General features: G+C 42.2%; 1 protein-coding gene across 1 annotated transcript; it reads right to left on the bottom strand.

Annotated features, from left to right (window-relative positions):
- Positions 1-9,845: 9,845 nt before the first annotated feature.
- LOC146618282 (tapasin-related protein-like) lies at positions 9,846-13,251 on the bottom strand. Its single transcript, XM_085371268.1, has 7 exons — positions 13,200-13,251; positions 12,907-13,083; positions 12,536-12,811; positions 11,190-11,519; positions 10,214-10,549; positions 10,061-10,144; positions 9,846-9,894 (listed from the first exon to the last, which is right to left on the bottom strand). Exons 1-7 carry the CDS (start codon positions 13,243-13,245, stop codon positions 9,863-9,865), a joined length of 1,281 nt encoding a protein of 426 aa, XP_085227394.1. The 5' UTR covers positions 13,246-13,251; the 3' UTR covers positions 9,846-9,862.
- Between the last annotated feature and the right edge of the window lie 635 nt (positions 13,252-13,886).

The raw sequence follows: 13,886 nt of genomic DNA, 5'->3' as shown, positions 1-13,886 counted from the left end.
GTTTCAAATGATGTGACTCATCCTGTGCATGCCCAATTCAGTTCTGCTATCACATGTGAAAAATCAGTACATTTTGTCAAACACAGACAATTTAACATGAAAAAAAGTAATTTGTATACCAAAAAGTAAGTTTTTCTACTTTATTTCAATGTTTAATAGCATTATCTGCTTTGCAGTTAAACTCGTCAAACTTGAATTATGTTATTTGTATGTCTATGGGGATATATTCTGTGTAGGTCTTTAGTGCTAATGTTTTAGCCGTTGACTGTAATGTTAGCTAGTTCATAGCTATAGGAGTCTGGGTTAGTTGTAACAATAATGCAGATGTTACCACATTATTACTTTAACTTATATTAAACAAGTTGGGGCAACGACTTCAGCAGAGAGGTTCACTGGTCACCTTTGTATATGCAGTTAATGCCACTGGCAACACAATTCCTCCACTGTTTGTGTTCCCACACATACATTATGCAGACCACTGTGTCAGAGATGGACCAGTAGGAAGTACTGGTAGTGGAAATAAATCAGGATGGGTGCAAGAAACAGATTTCCTCATCTTTCTGAAGCACTTTGCAAACCACACCAAGGTAAGCCATGATAAAAAGTAATGGAATTGCGATGCTGGTGAACAACTATATTTTTTCAGCTTCATTGTTATGTTCAAAATTGGTGCAAGAGTTGTAGGTTATAATGCCCACTGAGCCAATGAGGCCAAACTCAAGGAAGACCAACCAAAATTAATGAAATATTCAGTTGCAGAAAATTCCATAACTTGTCTTTTTTGGGGGGTTGGAATATGTTCAAAGTTAGATTTCTGCATTCTGTCACACACACACACAGCTACATAAATGGCTCCAAGTGCATTCATGTGTTGAATAAACAAAGATTACATGTTAATATTTTGTTAGTACCCTTATTTCATTGTGTTACATTTCACCCCAGGATATGTTACAACTAACCCAGACTATGGGGTTACCGGTAATTGTAACATTTCACTCTTCGTTTGAGACCATACCATGCAATGGGTAATTGTGCTGCAGAGAAAATAGCTGCACTATTTAATAGCAGAGACATGTAAATACTTTGCATTACATTTTGAATCCACTACCTTAAAAGAGCTTCAATTTACAGACAGAAATGTCAAAAATGTTACAACTATCCCCGGTCTCCCCTACAAGGCCCGTTTGCGCAGACCGAAGGGCTAGGACGTCCGGGTCGGCCTGTTGGTCAGCGGCCAAAGCCTCAAAGTCTATGCCAACATAAACGGGAGAAACCAGCACGCGGGATAGACAGTCAGTTGGACTTACCAGCCGCGTGCTCAATGTCAGTTGTGAACTCGGAAATGGCAGCCAACTGGCACTACTGGCGCCCGCTCCACGGATCAGAGACCTTGGACATCGCGAATGTCAAAGGTTTATGATCGACGTATGCGGTGAAGCTCCGAGCCTCGAGAAAAAAACGAAAATGCCGTGTCGCGAGGTGCCAGCAACTCCCTGTCAAAAATGCTATATTTGCGCTCACTGTCCCTAAGTGTGCGACTAAAAAAAAGTGAGCGGTTGCCAGACACCGGAGACCCGCTGTTCTAACACTGCGCCACGTCCGACACGTCGGAGGTCAACGCAATCTCCGCCGACGGAAACGGGTGGGCCAGCAGGGCGGCGTTTGCCAGCGCGGTCTTGGCCCCAGAAAATGCCTGGATGCGTTCAGGGAGCCAATCAATTGGGTCCTTAGCTGTTTTACCCTTCAAGGCAGCATAGAGAGGCTGCAGCAGGTGCGCAGCTCTGGGGAGAAAGCGGTTGTAGAAATTGACCATCCCCAAGAACTCCTGCAACGCTTTAATGGACGCGGGACGCGGAAAAGCCGAAACGGCCCGGACCTTGTCTGGCAACGGAACCACACCGTCAGCGGAAATGCGGTGGCCCAAGAAATCCAGAACCGGCAAGCCGAACTGGCACTTGGAGGGGTTGACGATCAGGCCATGTGCCGCCAAGCGCTGGAAAACCTGATGCAGATGCGACGCATGCTGACTCTCAGAACAGCTGGCCACCAATATATCGTCAAGGTACACGAAGACGAAAGGCAGCTCGCGCAAGACAGAGTCCATCAACCGCTGAAAAGTCTGGGCGGCGCCTTTCAGGCCGAACGGCATGCGCAAAAATTCAAACAGGCCGAAAGGGGTAATAACGGCAGTTTTGGGGACGTCTTCGGCGCGCACGGGAACCTGGTGATACCCCCGCACCAAGTCAATTTTAGAAAAAATCGAGGTGCCGGTGTTGTGCCAAAAAGTGATTGTCTGCCAAAAACTGATTTCCGGTATTTGCCAAAAACTGATTGCTCGCATTTAAACTGCTATAAGTAACTTGATGGCCTATAATATGTGAAACATATGTCAAATGCATCCCTCATGGATGACACAAAGTCATATTGAGCCACAAACAACATTCGTGTAACAAGGTAGAAGCCGCAATCAGTTTTTGGCAGCGACTTTTATAGAACCTTTATTTATGCAGTTAAAAAAAATCTCATTAACATTAAAAATGTCTTTTGTAAGAGTAAGACAGCAGAAATGGCAGCAAATATTACAATAGTTCAGTAAAAATATTGTAAGTGGGGGAAAAGGACCGGATTGGTTATAATGTGAGTACAATAACACAGAGTTATAAAGATACTTGAAAAAACAGATAATCTTTTAATTCTATATATAACCCCTTTGTAAACGCTGTTCACCGAAGTCTATTTACCAACATACGTAAAGATATTACACATAAAAAATACACGGAAACATTGGAAATCAGTTTTTGGCAGGCAATCACTTTTTGGCACAACACCGGCGAGGTGGGCGGAAAAATCCTGGATGTGGGGAATGGGGTAACGGTCGTTCTCCGTGACATTATTCAAACGGCGAAAATCCCCACAAGGCCGCCACCGACCGTCTGACTTGGGCACCATGTGTAGAGGAGAAGCCCAGGCACTATTCGAGCGATGCACAATGCCGAGGCGCTCCATTGCAGCAAACTCTTCCTGAGCGACGGAGAGTTTCGCGGGGTCGAGGCGGCGCGCGCGTGCGAACACCGGGGGACCGACCGTCGGAATATAAGGTTCAAGCCCGTGCTTCGTTGCCGTGTTCGAGAAATTAGGAACAGTTAGTGAAGGGAACTCCAAGAGCAAACGCTGAAAAACATTCCCTGAAGTCACTAAATTAGCCTGATTCAGGGGCTCGGTGGCGCGAGTGAAACAGGGTATTGAAGAAAAAGACAGGGCATCGATTAAGCGTCTGTTAGCGACATCGACCAGCAGTCCGTGGGCACAAAAAAAATCGGTGCCCAAAATAGGTACAGAGCTAGCGGCACCAACAAAGGTCCATTGGAAATCCCGACCATGAAAACAAACAGTGACGAACCTTTCCCCGAACGTTGCGATGGGAGAGTCATTAGCCGCAATAAGCTGCGGTCCGTAGCCCGCTGCTAAACTGTCGGCTCCGGACGGGGGAAGGAGGCTCTTCTGGGAGCCGGAGTCGAGGAAACGTCTCCCAGAGCGCGAGTCTTCTATGAAGAGCAGTTTTTCTTTGTCGCCAGCGGTCGCGGCCGCTACAGCGCGCTGGCGGGGCCCGTGTCCCAGGGTCGGAGAAGCGCAAGGCAGCAGGCAGCGGTGCGCTCCGGCGCCAAAACGCTGATGGTAGAAACAATTTACCCTGAAGCAAAACTTAAGCCAGGCAGTAATTGACAAAAAAGCAAAACAAGTAAAAGAGAAAGAACTCAAGCAAAAAGAAGAATGTTTAAAAAAGGAGATCAAAAGTCCAGGACCAGCTCATGGAAGAGTGGGTGAACTGTGAGAAAAGAAAAACATAATATGTGAAATGCTATACATATAAAGGCTAACCACTGAGCCCTGCTCTGAAAAACTGCCATGGATGTAACTCTGTCTGTAAAGTTGCATTTAAGAAATAAGTGCTTAAAGTTTAAAGCGCCATCTTCTGTCACTACGGAACATGAAGTCACGTGGTTGGTTGGTTAATAGACTTGTGAAAGTTGACTAGTTGATAGACATCGTACACTTTCTGGATCCATATATTATATGTGGGAGGTCCTGGTTTTAACCATCTAATAATTATGCATTTTAGGGCTGCAGTGAGGTAAGTTTTGGCTTTGCAGTCAATAAGTTCTGGAATCCTTCCCAAAACTGCTACTGTAGGACTTAGTGGAATATTTACTTTGAAAACTCAAATTATAGGATCAAATATCTGCCTCCAGAATACACAGAGTTTAGGGCAGAGCCAAAATATATGGGTATGGTTGGTAGATTGTGTCCCACAGATCCTCCAGTATGAACTCAGAAGTGTGGGGCCCATCTTATCAGTTATTTCTGGTGTTCTGTAGAATCTGCTGATAATTTTCCATTTAAACTCTCTCCATCTGTTTGAATTAGTGGTCTGGTGTGCTTTAGTACATATTTCCCACTTGATATCATCAGGTATTTTTCATTTATTTCTGCTTTCCACCTTCCCCTCATCCTCAGGGAATTATGCTTAATCATTGATGCAAATGCGTCATAGGTTTGACTAATAGTAGTAGTCTTGTCTCTGTTTCCCATCTGTTTTTTGGGTTGTTGTTGTTTTTTTTTTAGAAATTCTTCAATTGGTGTGGGGTTGGCAATGTTTCCCTAGCTCTCGAGTGTTGTCAAAAAGGACCTTAGTTGTAGGTGTCTATAGAAATCTGTCCTGGGGAGATTAAATTCATTCTTCAGATGTTCAAATGTCTTAAAGTTCCCTTGTTCCAATAGTTGATGTTCACATTTCAGTCCATTATATGCCCACTTTTAAATGCAGTATCCAAATACTGCATTTAAAAAGTGGACAGGGAAAAGGGTTTCATAGATCCAATGCTTGATAGTGATGAATGATACTTTTGTGGTCCCAGTGCTGACTGAATTTTGTTCCAAAACTCTAATGTATTTTTTTTCTCCAGATTGCCATTTATTTTACGAGACTATCTAGAAAAGGAAGTGTTTCCATTGGTTCAGGATATTTTCTATTTTCTATATTGAGCCAGCAAGTATGAATATCACTTGGCAGCCATGTCAGCAAAGGTTTTATTTGTGCAGCCCAGTAGTAATGTTTAAAATTAGGAACATTAATACCCCCCCTTATCTTAAACAACTGCAGGGTCTTGAGTCTAATTCTACGCTGCTGTTTATCCCATATGAAGTTAGAAGTTATTTTGTCCAGCTTATCAAGCATTGTCGTTTGGATTTTCAACTGGTATCATCTGTAAAATAAATAGAATAGTCTGGGCAGAACATTCAACTCAGCTCATTCGGGACAGGAGAATAGACCACTGCTCTCAATCATTGCTGATACGTTGAATTATTTTATTAGAATTTTTCTCAAACAAGTGGTCCAAAGGTATGGGAATGAAAATTCCTAAGTATTGTTAAGGGTTCAAATATTGAGAAGGGATACAGGAGGGTTGGTCAAACGATGATTTTAATGAACACACGTGTGGGAGATGAACACTGTACGCAGACAGCATCAATCTCTCCCTAACAATACACAAGCAGCTGTTTTATACCATTAGGGTTTACCTTTATGACGCCCCCTCATGCGTCAAGCAGATACAATACATGCATAAGTTTCAAAACCACAATGACTTTTAACACAGTTTGAAAAAACAACATCGCCTCGTCTCCATCCCAGGTGTCTTCCTGTCGCTGCCGGAGGCTCGCTTATCGTCTGGAACATCAGGCACACATTCTGCAACAAACTGTTCTTTTGCAGGCACAATTTTGCAGTCACAAGCAACATATTTTGAGGGATTCTAAGTGTGTGTGTGTTTGTGTCGACCTGAAATGCACTCAGTTTCACCTCTCACCTCACCAGCTAAATCTTGTAACCTTTCCACCAGACAGAAGGCCAGCACGTACACAACTGAAACTATATGTGTAATGTATTGAATAAATGTTTTAATCAAGTGATACAACTTAAAACTTCATAAAAGAATATAAAAGAATAAAAGATAACAATGAATAACCTGGTTATTCAAATAGCCTCATCCAGACAGCGCATGTGTCACAAAAATCAACACACTGCTTCAGAAACACTGTGCCTGTGTCTGAACAGAGTCGTATGATCAATGACATCTGAAGCTTCATTCGGCATGTCGCTGCTTCAGTACCTAATTCAATGGTTTGTAAGGAACTGAATCACTGGCAGGGCTTGTGCTGTGTTTTGGTGGCGATTTGTGCGCGAGAGAGTGAACTAGTGTACAACATAATGAGAGTCATGGAGCCATCGAGGAAGAGAGGACCTACCTACTCCTAAATAAAAGCCAGTTCACAACCTATTTGGTCCACTGGTCTAAAATGTAGAAAGAAATACACTATACATATAGTGATGGTTATAATTATATAAGTAGTAGTATATTATATATATAAACGTACCTTAATTACATAATCATGCGGAGGAGCTCCCACAGCACAACAATACTCTAAATCTATTATAACATTGTGTTGTACATTATTATGTACAGTGTATATTTTATTTGTCTTAATAAAAAAAACACCAAGACGTCCCAATCAAAGGGAGAACACACCATAACATATTTAAACAAGAAAGGTTTATTTGTTAAAATAATTTCTTAATAAATTAGACAGAATGTCTTTGGCGTGGCGTTTTCAGTGGGAGAAACGTTTCGTTGCTCATCCAAGTGACTTCTTCAGTCTTAGCTGACTGCAGGTTTCCACATTCTTATAAACAGTACACTTGCACAATGACTGAAACTAGCCCACTGAATGAACAATGGGCTGTGAGGTTCTTTCAACCAGTATCCAGGTTTAAGGACCAAAGCACAACATTCTGAATCTAATCAAAGAACATGTCAGCATCTCCAAAAGAGTAAGGTGAGGAGTAACCCACATAGCAAAATTGGTATGGCCCGGATCTGGCTCACACAATGTGCTTACACATGGCCCACATACTGCAAAGAATGACGGCCCTTTGGTGGCCCAGATCTGGTTTGCCAGAGGTGGCCCACACATGGGCCAGCACAAGGCCAGTTGCAGACATACTGCTGGGGCCCTGTGCTGGCCCAGAACAGTTTCAGCTCAGGCCCCAGATGTCAGCCTAATGTGTACCTTAATCAAGCCATGTAATAACAACATGTGCCGGAACATAATAGTGCAAAAATAACATGACGAAACTCTGTTCAGACAGTGAATGGACTGATTCTTACAAAGCACTTTTCTACTCTCCCAGATTACTCAAAGTGTTCTATACAACATGCCACATTCACCCACTTTCTCTAAACTGAGTGCTTCCTAACTACATTCATACACATTCACACTCTTGACATGCAGACTGGAGGAGCCAGGGATTGAACCACTAACCTTCCGATCAGTAGGTGACCTACTCTACCTCCTGAGCTATAGCCACCCAGTGCGAAACATGAGATAAAATGTACACTCACAAACCTGTCAAACCTGCATTTGAAACGTTGGCTACCATTGCAGTATAGTATTGTAACATGGCATTTGGGTCTTCTAACTAAAATAGGAAAAGAGGAACATAAATAGTGCCATCATTGCCAGGCCTGGCCCACATCTGGTTGACATACACCCTGCCATGACACCAGTCAGTCAGAAGTGCCAACTTGATGCCGGATCCAGGCCAGACCTGTTTTCAATGAGCCTGGGCCACATAAACCAAACCGTAATCGGGCCAGATGTGGCATGCCATCACATAGACAGTGCCACCTATGCCAGGCCTGGCCCATATCTGGATGACATACCACTTACCATGCCAGAAGTCAGCCAGCAGTGGCAGCTAGACACCAGATCCGGGCCAGACCTGTCTGCTATGTGGGAACACTCTGGAGTAAAAAACGTGAGTGCTTCCTCTTGTTACCCTCCATTAGTGAGAGTGCTTCTCTTTCGACTCTTCTTTCAAATCTTTGCAGTTACCAATAAACCTGTGACTGAATTTTGTTGTCTTTTCTAAAACTGATAAAATATGAGGAATTCTTCTCATCTGCTCAGCTTAATTTTTTCTTGTGATTTTTAATATAAAGGGATCATGAACTCTGAATACAGGCTGCTCTTGGACATACCATCATAACATCATGATAGGCAAGTTTAGACTCTTTTTGGGTGTGCTCAAGCATGCTATATAGGGTCAAAAGCATTAGCTGATGTAGCTAATTTTATTTTCTATTCCTATTCTGGTCAAATTGGGCTTCAGTGTTTGTTTACTGTACAGCTCCAGATCCAGGTGGCAGCAAGTCAGAATGTTGTTATCTATGTATGTCAGCAGCAACCTGTATTCAGTTTGAATATTGCTATAAACTGATATGGATCAGTTTATCTTTTATTCACTGCAACATTTAACATTTGGGTGATGGCACAAAGACTGAGAGAGAGATGGATAGAGAGGGAGTAGGGTGAAGACAGCAAAGAGAGAGAGCAAAAAGAAACAGGTAAGAGTGGACATGTAGTCACATTCACCAAAAATTATAAAGCTGTAGCTTCATTTTTTACCCACATTTATTAATGATGATTTCACGTATCTAAGTAGTGGGTTGTACTGTTGTTGATTATTTGGAACACCAACCTGCTGTTATAGTAATTATAAGATTATATTTTTATCATTTTCCAAAAAATACAATTCCAGGAATATGGAGAGAGACACACAGAGTCAGAGGGAACAGACTACAAATCTGTTCTCCACTCGTGAAATTAGGGTACATGATGCTTTGTGCTGAGTCTGCATAACAAAGGGAGCATTTGTATGAATTCAAAAACATATAAAACAACTCTATTACAAGTTTGCTTCATGTACAAGGTCTATGCAGGGATTTTCCATTGTTTATACTATGTAATGCTACTTTAAGTGCTTGGTGACTCAGTGAGCTGGCTCTATGTGATTAAGAAACTGAAATAGTGCCTCTTTAATGGCTGAGCCTTTGCCTCAGTTTGGATCCATGCTAAAATGGGTGGATTAGATTGAAATCTCTCACAATTCACTCTGAATTATTCTTAGAGGAACTCATTTCCTTTTGAAGGTGACATTGTGATGTTAATCAAAATGAGTTAAGGTTTGCAAGTGTGAAAAAGGTTGATGACATTTGCAAACAGCATGTTCCATTACTAATAAATAAAGGCACTGCATGCATGACTGGGAGCTGAACCCCCCCCCCCCCCCCAAAAAAAGGTTTAAACCTAGAATTGCCCGCGCTCTCCAAACATCATCTTACTTGGTTTATTTTTCACCTGAGTGTTTAAATAAAAGCTTATAGTAAAGGTAGTGCATATTTTATTTATCACAGATTTTACATTGGATGCCCTTCCTGATGCAACCCTCCTGTTTATCCAGCCTTGATAAACCAGCACTAGAAGTACACTAGCTTGGTTTGCATTTCATTCCAGTCTGAAAGAGATCTTTCTGTTCCTGTTTACTAACCTGAATCTACAGTGGATTCATTCTTTTCAGCATCCTTATTATATTTATTAATTTTACAGTAATCTTCATTTAGTAAACTGACATTCAGTTTCCAATATTCTGTTTTTATTCAGCTCTATATAGAACCTTGTCTCCCCAGTGTTTAGTCCAAAAAGTGTCTCGTGCATCAGAAGAATCAGTCCTGGCTCCTGAATCCACTGGCTCAGCAGCTGCTAACCCGTAATCTTCAGTAGTTTTAATGTTATTGCACTGTTTTACATTCATACATGCAGGAGTTTACACATCAACACAAATCTACCTTTCACTGGTGTTTCTATGGGGACCCCAGAAAGGACAGTTTGCCAGCCAGCCTTGTGTGTTGAGAATGGGGCCACATCCTCTCGCTCTGATCCCAGTCCTCCAGTTTGTTTGTTTTTATATCGCCTTACCCGCTAACGTTCTCCATGCTGTGAAGAAAAATGACAATTACCCTCTAGAACATCAACGAGTTATGTCATAATGATCTTCATATTACATGCTTTCATGTCAGTGACTCCAAAACAGCAAGCTCGTGTGACTGTATTCTTTCCTTGTGTGTGTGTTTTGATGTAGCAGCAGGTCTGTATCACTCACCTGAGTGCAGGTAGCGCCGCTTCACATACAACAGCAGGATCATAACAGAGCCCACAGCGAGGTACAACATCCAGTTTGTTGGCTCTGAAACAGAACACACATCAAGCTCTGCTCCTCCCAGATGCTAGCTCCTAGTATTACACTGAGACTCACCTTCCACAATCAGGGTGAAGCTCTTTGTGATGGGCACTTTCAGGGACTGATGGGAAACGCTGCATGTGAACCTTTTCCCAGAGTCCCTGAGCGAAGCCTGGAGGTAGAAGAAGCCCGACAACGAGAAGGTCATGTCCCGATTTTCTTTGTGGTAGGAAAGGAAGACATTCTCCAGTGACCTGGGATGTGGAGCGTCCAACATGACTGGATCCTGCTCGTACCAAATTATCTCCACATCCCGAGGGTAGTAGCTGTTTGCCCCACACACAATCTTCCTCTTGTTACCCTCCACTAGTGAGAGACTGGGTCCCACATTGAGGGAGACATGGGGAGGCTCTGAGGAAAGCAAAAAACATTACTTTAAAAGCTGAAACGAACAGTGGCTTTTCTGCTGACTTTCTATATTTCTAAGTTCTAAAAAACACATCCACACCATACGACTTTTATCACATAAGATGAGAATGAACACTTTAAGAGCCTGATTTGCTTTTTTTAAAAAAAAAGAAAAAAAAGACTGAATAAAAAAAAAAAAGTTAAAAAAATTTTTTGTCAGCATTTACAAAGATACTTTTACACGCTATTTTGTCCTATTCAGGAGACATGGTTTTGCAGACATGTTCATGTGCAGCCCTCCAACAGCATGTAGCCTGATGGCGATGACGCTATGCTGATAATGCTGAAAAGTGGGCGTGAACAGCAGAGTGAGTGACAGCAGGCATGCAACAGGAAACAGCGACGGACTGGTTCTACCACATATTTTTGACGTTGCTCCTGATAGCAGTAAACATCTCCAGCAAACTTTAAACAGTAATAATAAGAGTATTTATGGTTGTCACACTATGCTGTACACATCACAAACAGCTTTTTCACAGTCCACCTTAAACTCCATCAGTAAATGTGGTTGAAAGCATATAAGCACAATTTAGTATTAGTACTTTTGTCCATGGCCTATGAACTCTCTGACTGTTTTCCTCACCTTCAATCTGCAGATTTATATCCACCCTGCCGAATAGTGGATTCACGGACACTGAACAAATGTAGGTCCCTTCACTGCTTATCATGGTGGAGGCGAGGGTGTAGGAGGCATCTCCGGCTGCAAAGGCACGTAGTCCAACACCACTTCCTTGGGTCTGTCCTGTGCGCCTGTTGTAACTGAAGAGCTTGGTCCTCTCACCGTGGTGCTGCTTGTGCCACTCCACAGTGACCTTTGCACCTTTGTGGTCGACATCAAACTGGCAGTGGAGCTTTTGCTGGAACTTCAGGCGTGCTTTAACTGAGGGAGTCTGTGTTTTGATGACCATGGCGACTGTGGAAAAGTGTGACAAACATGAACACATGCGAGTTGTTAAGCACATTTCTCAATACAAGTGTCCAATAACAGTGTAGGAGCCATGGGAAAGGCCATATTTCATTTGTGTATTGAAAGTTGAAGATGAACCCTAAGTGGTGCAACATTTCTTAAATCTGAAATGTGACACCTCTGGCAATCCCTAATTCTAGGCCATTACGGCTGAAGATTCCTGGTTAGCTGGGTACATATACCACTCAGTTAACAAACCACCTGGGTACAGCCTACTGTGCATATAGCTTAACACAAGGATCCTTACCTCTTATCTGTGTACATGTGTTTATTTGTCTCATCCATGTAATCATTAACACCAACTGGCTGATATTAGTTACACAGACACAGGTTCCTGTTACATGCATGCAATCTTCCTCATTAACTCAGTACCATTGTTCCACATGATAACACTTTCTTATCTTTAATTAGCTTAAAAATTCCTGCACACGTTGAGGAAATCCAAAGCACCTGCCACAGATGCTCTTTGTTGTCATTAATGATGCATTCAACCACATCTTATAGGACAAATACACATTTGTTCTGGGACGCACTCTCTCTCAAACAAATACTAATATTTCTAGGTTTATGTGCTGGTGTAATACATTTTGTAGATATGTAAATATGTCATCGGGTGAGACTGCTGATGTCTAACTTTGATTGTAGTTCTTCATTTAATTATTAATCAGACTGACCAAATCAATGTATTTTATGAGAAGAATTAAGTACATTTTTATTATTTCATTATTTTAATTATTTTATGAACATTTTATTATTTGTTTTAATGGATGGTTAGTCATTTGTAATCAAGTTAATTGTTTTATTTTCCTTCAGTCAAAGTTTGTTCCCATAATATTTATATTTTCTTCCTTTATGGGGTCTGGCACAGCAATACTAACGACTAGTCATAACTCCAACAAAAAACAAACTTTTAAGACAAATATATTCAGTTTTAGTCTGAAATCCTCATATGTTCAGTTTACCTGTGGTGGTGAGTACCTCTCTGTTAGGGATGGGGGGCCATTTGTGGTAGTCTGGCCGTCCTGGGGGAGGCTGGTCGAAGGGGCGCCTGAGGAAGCTGGTGATGGTGAAGAGGCCCCTGCTGTGTCTGAGGATGCAGGTAAACCAGTGGTTGTACTCATGGGCACCGAGGACAGGCCAGCGGACGTAACCGCCCTCTGTGCTGTATCTGTGCAGCTCACACTTCAGCTGCTCTGCCTCCACCCCCTCCACATACTGCAGCAGATCCAACTTTGATCCTAGAAGACAATAAAATAAACTCTAACACACTGTTGTTGTTGTTGTTGTTCATGTTGTTTTCAGCCTTCTCCTCATGCAGGCTGCAGTAACTCACTGGTGATCAGGAAAGTGATGGCGTTTGGGTTAACAGGAGCATCTCCTTTCTGACCAAACTGAAGTATAGCCTCTCTGTGGATGAGCTGAGTCTCTGTGTGGTTGTCCTTATTCAAAAACACACGCTCATCAATGAAGTAGCAGGGCAGCCACAGGATCTGATGGACACTCCACACACCTGAATGACACACACGGGCATAGAAGATCAAACAGTGTTAAGTTCATGTGGTAGCCTGTAGTGCCGATACTTGTTGCTGACCTACACACAAGCTGTAATCTGTGACAATAACTCACCTGCACTTAGAGACCAGTAAATAAATATCGTGAATATTAAACTCATGATTCTTCCCCGGTGCCCTCCACGGTCATACCCCTTGCTGCGCGATTGTCAAAGGAAGTTTGTCGGGATACTTTCACTTTCACTCTGCAGGGGTGAATGCTGTGCAGAACAGGATAACGAGCTGCTCACAGAAGAAAATAACAAAAAAGAAAAAATCTAGAATATTTGCTGTTAAATTGCGTTAATTTCCCCGGATAGCCTGTACAGGTGTCCTAATTATTTTATTGTCAGTCATTATGAGGATGACTGTGTGTCCTGTGTAAACTACTGTCTGTGCTGTGTCATACATAAAAGCTGGATTTTTACCGATTCGTTTTCCCACAAAGATCTATTGTAAATTCACGGCGAATAGTTTTGTTTTTGTCTTTTGTTTTTTTTTTGGTGGGGGGTGTCTTTTTTGTTTTTTAACTGTATTAAACTTGCAGTACCTTTGTTGTCCTGAAGTGTCGCTGTGAAAACTGACCGCATGAAAATACCAGATCAATAGAGAGAAGTCCTGAAATTCAACACACGTCGTACAAGAGAACTTTTCCACCCAATTTTATTAATGAACAATAGCAATACGAACAGATGAGGCGCTTATCCACCAAACAAAAATAAATTATACAAAGGCTGAGTGTTTAGGAGACATATCAAGAGAC

This window comes from Diplotaxodon limnothrissa, linkage group LG14, assembly GCF_057381915.1.
Source record: "Diplotaxodon limnothrissa isolate DT_005_m linkage group LG14, D_limnothrissa_male_GT1.1, whole genome shotgun sequence".
NCBI lineage: Eukaryota > Metazoa > Chordata > Actinopteri > Cichliformes > Cichlidae > Diplotaxodon > Diplotaxodon limnothrissa.
The sequence above is the reverse complement of the archived record's forward strand: the minus strand, read 5'-3'. Positions and strand labels throughout refer to the sequence as shown.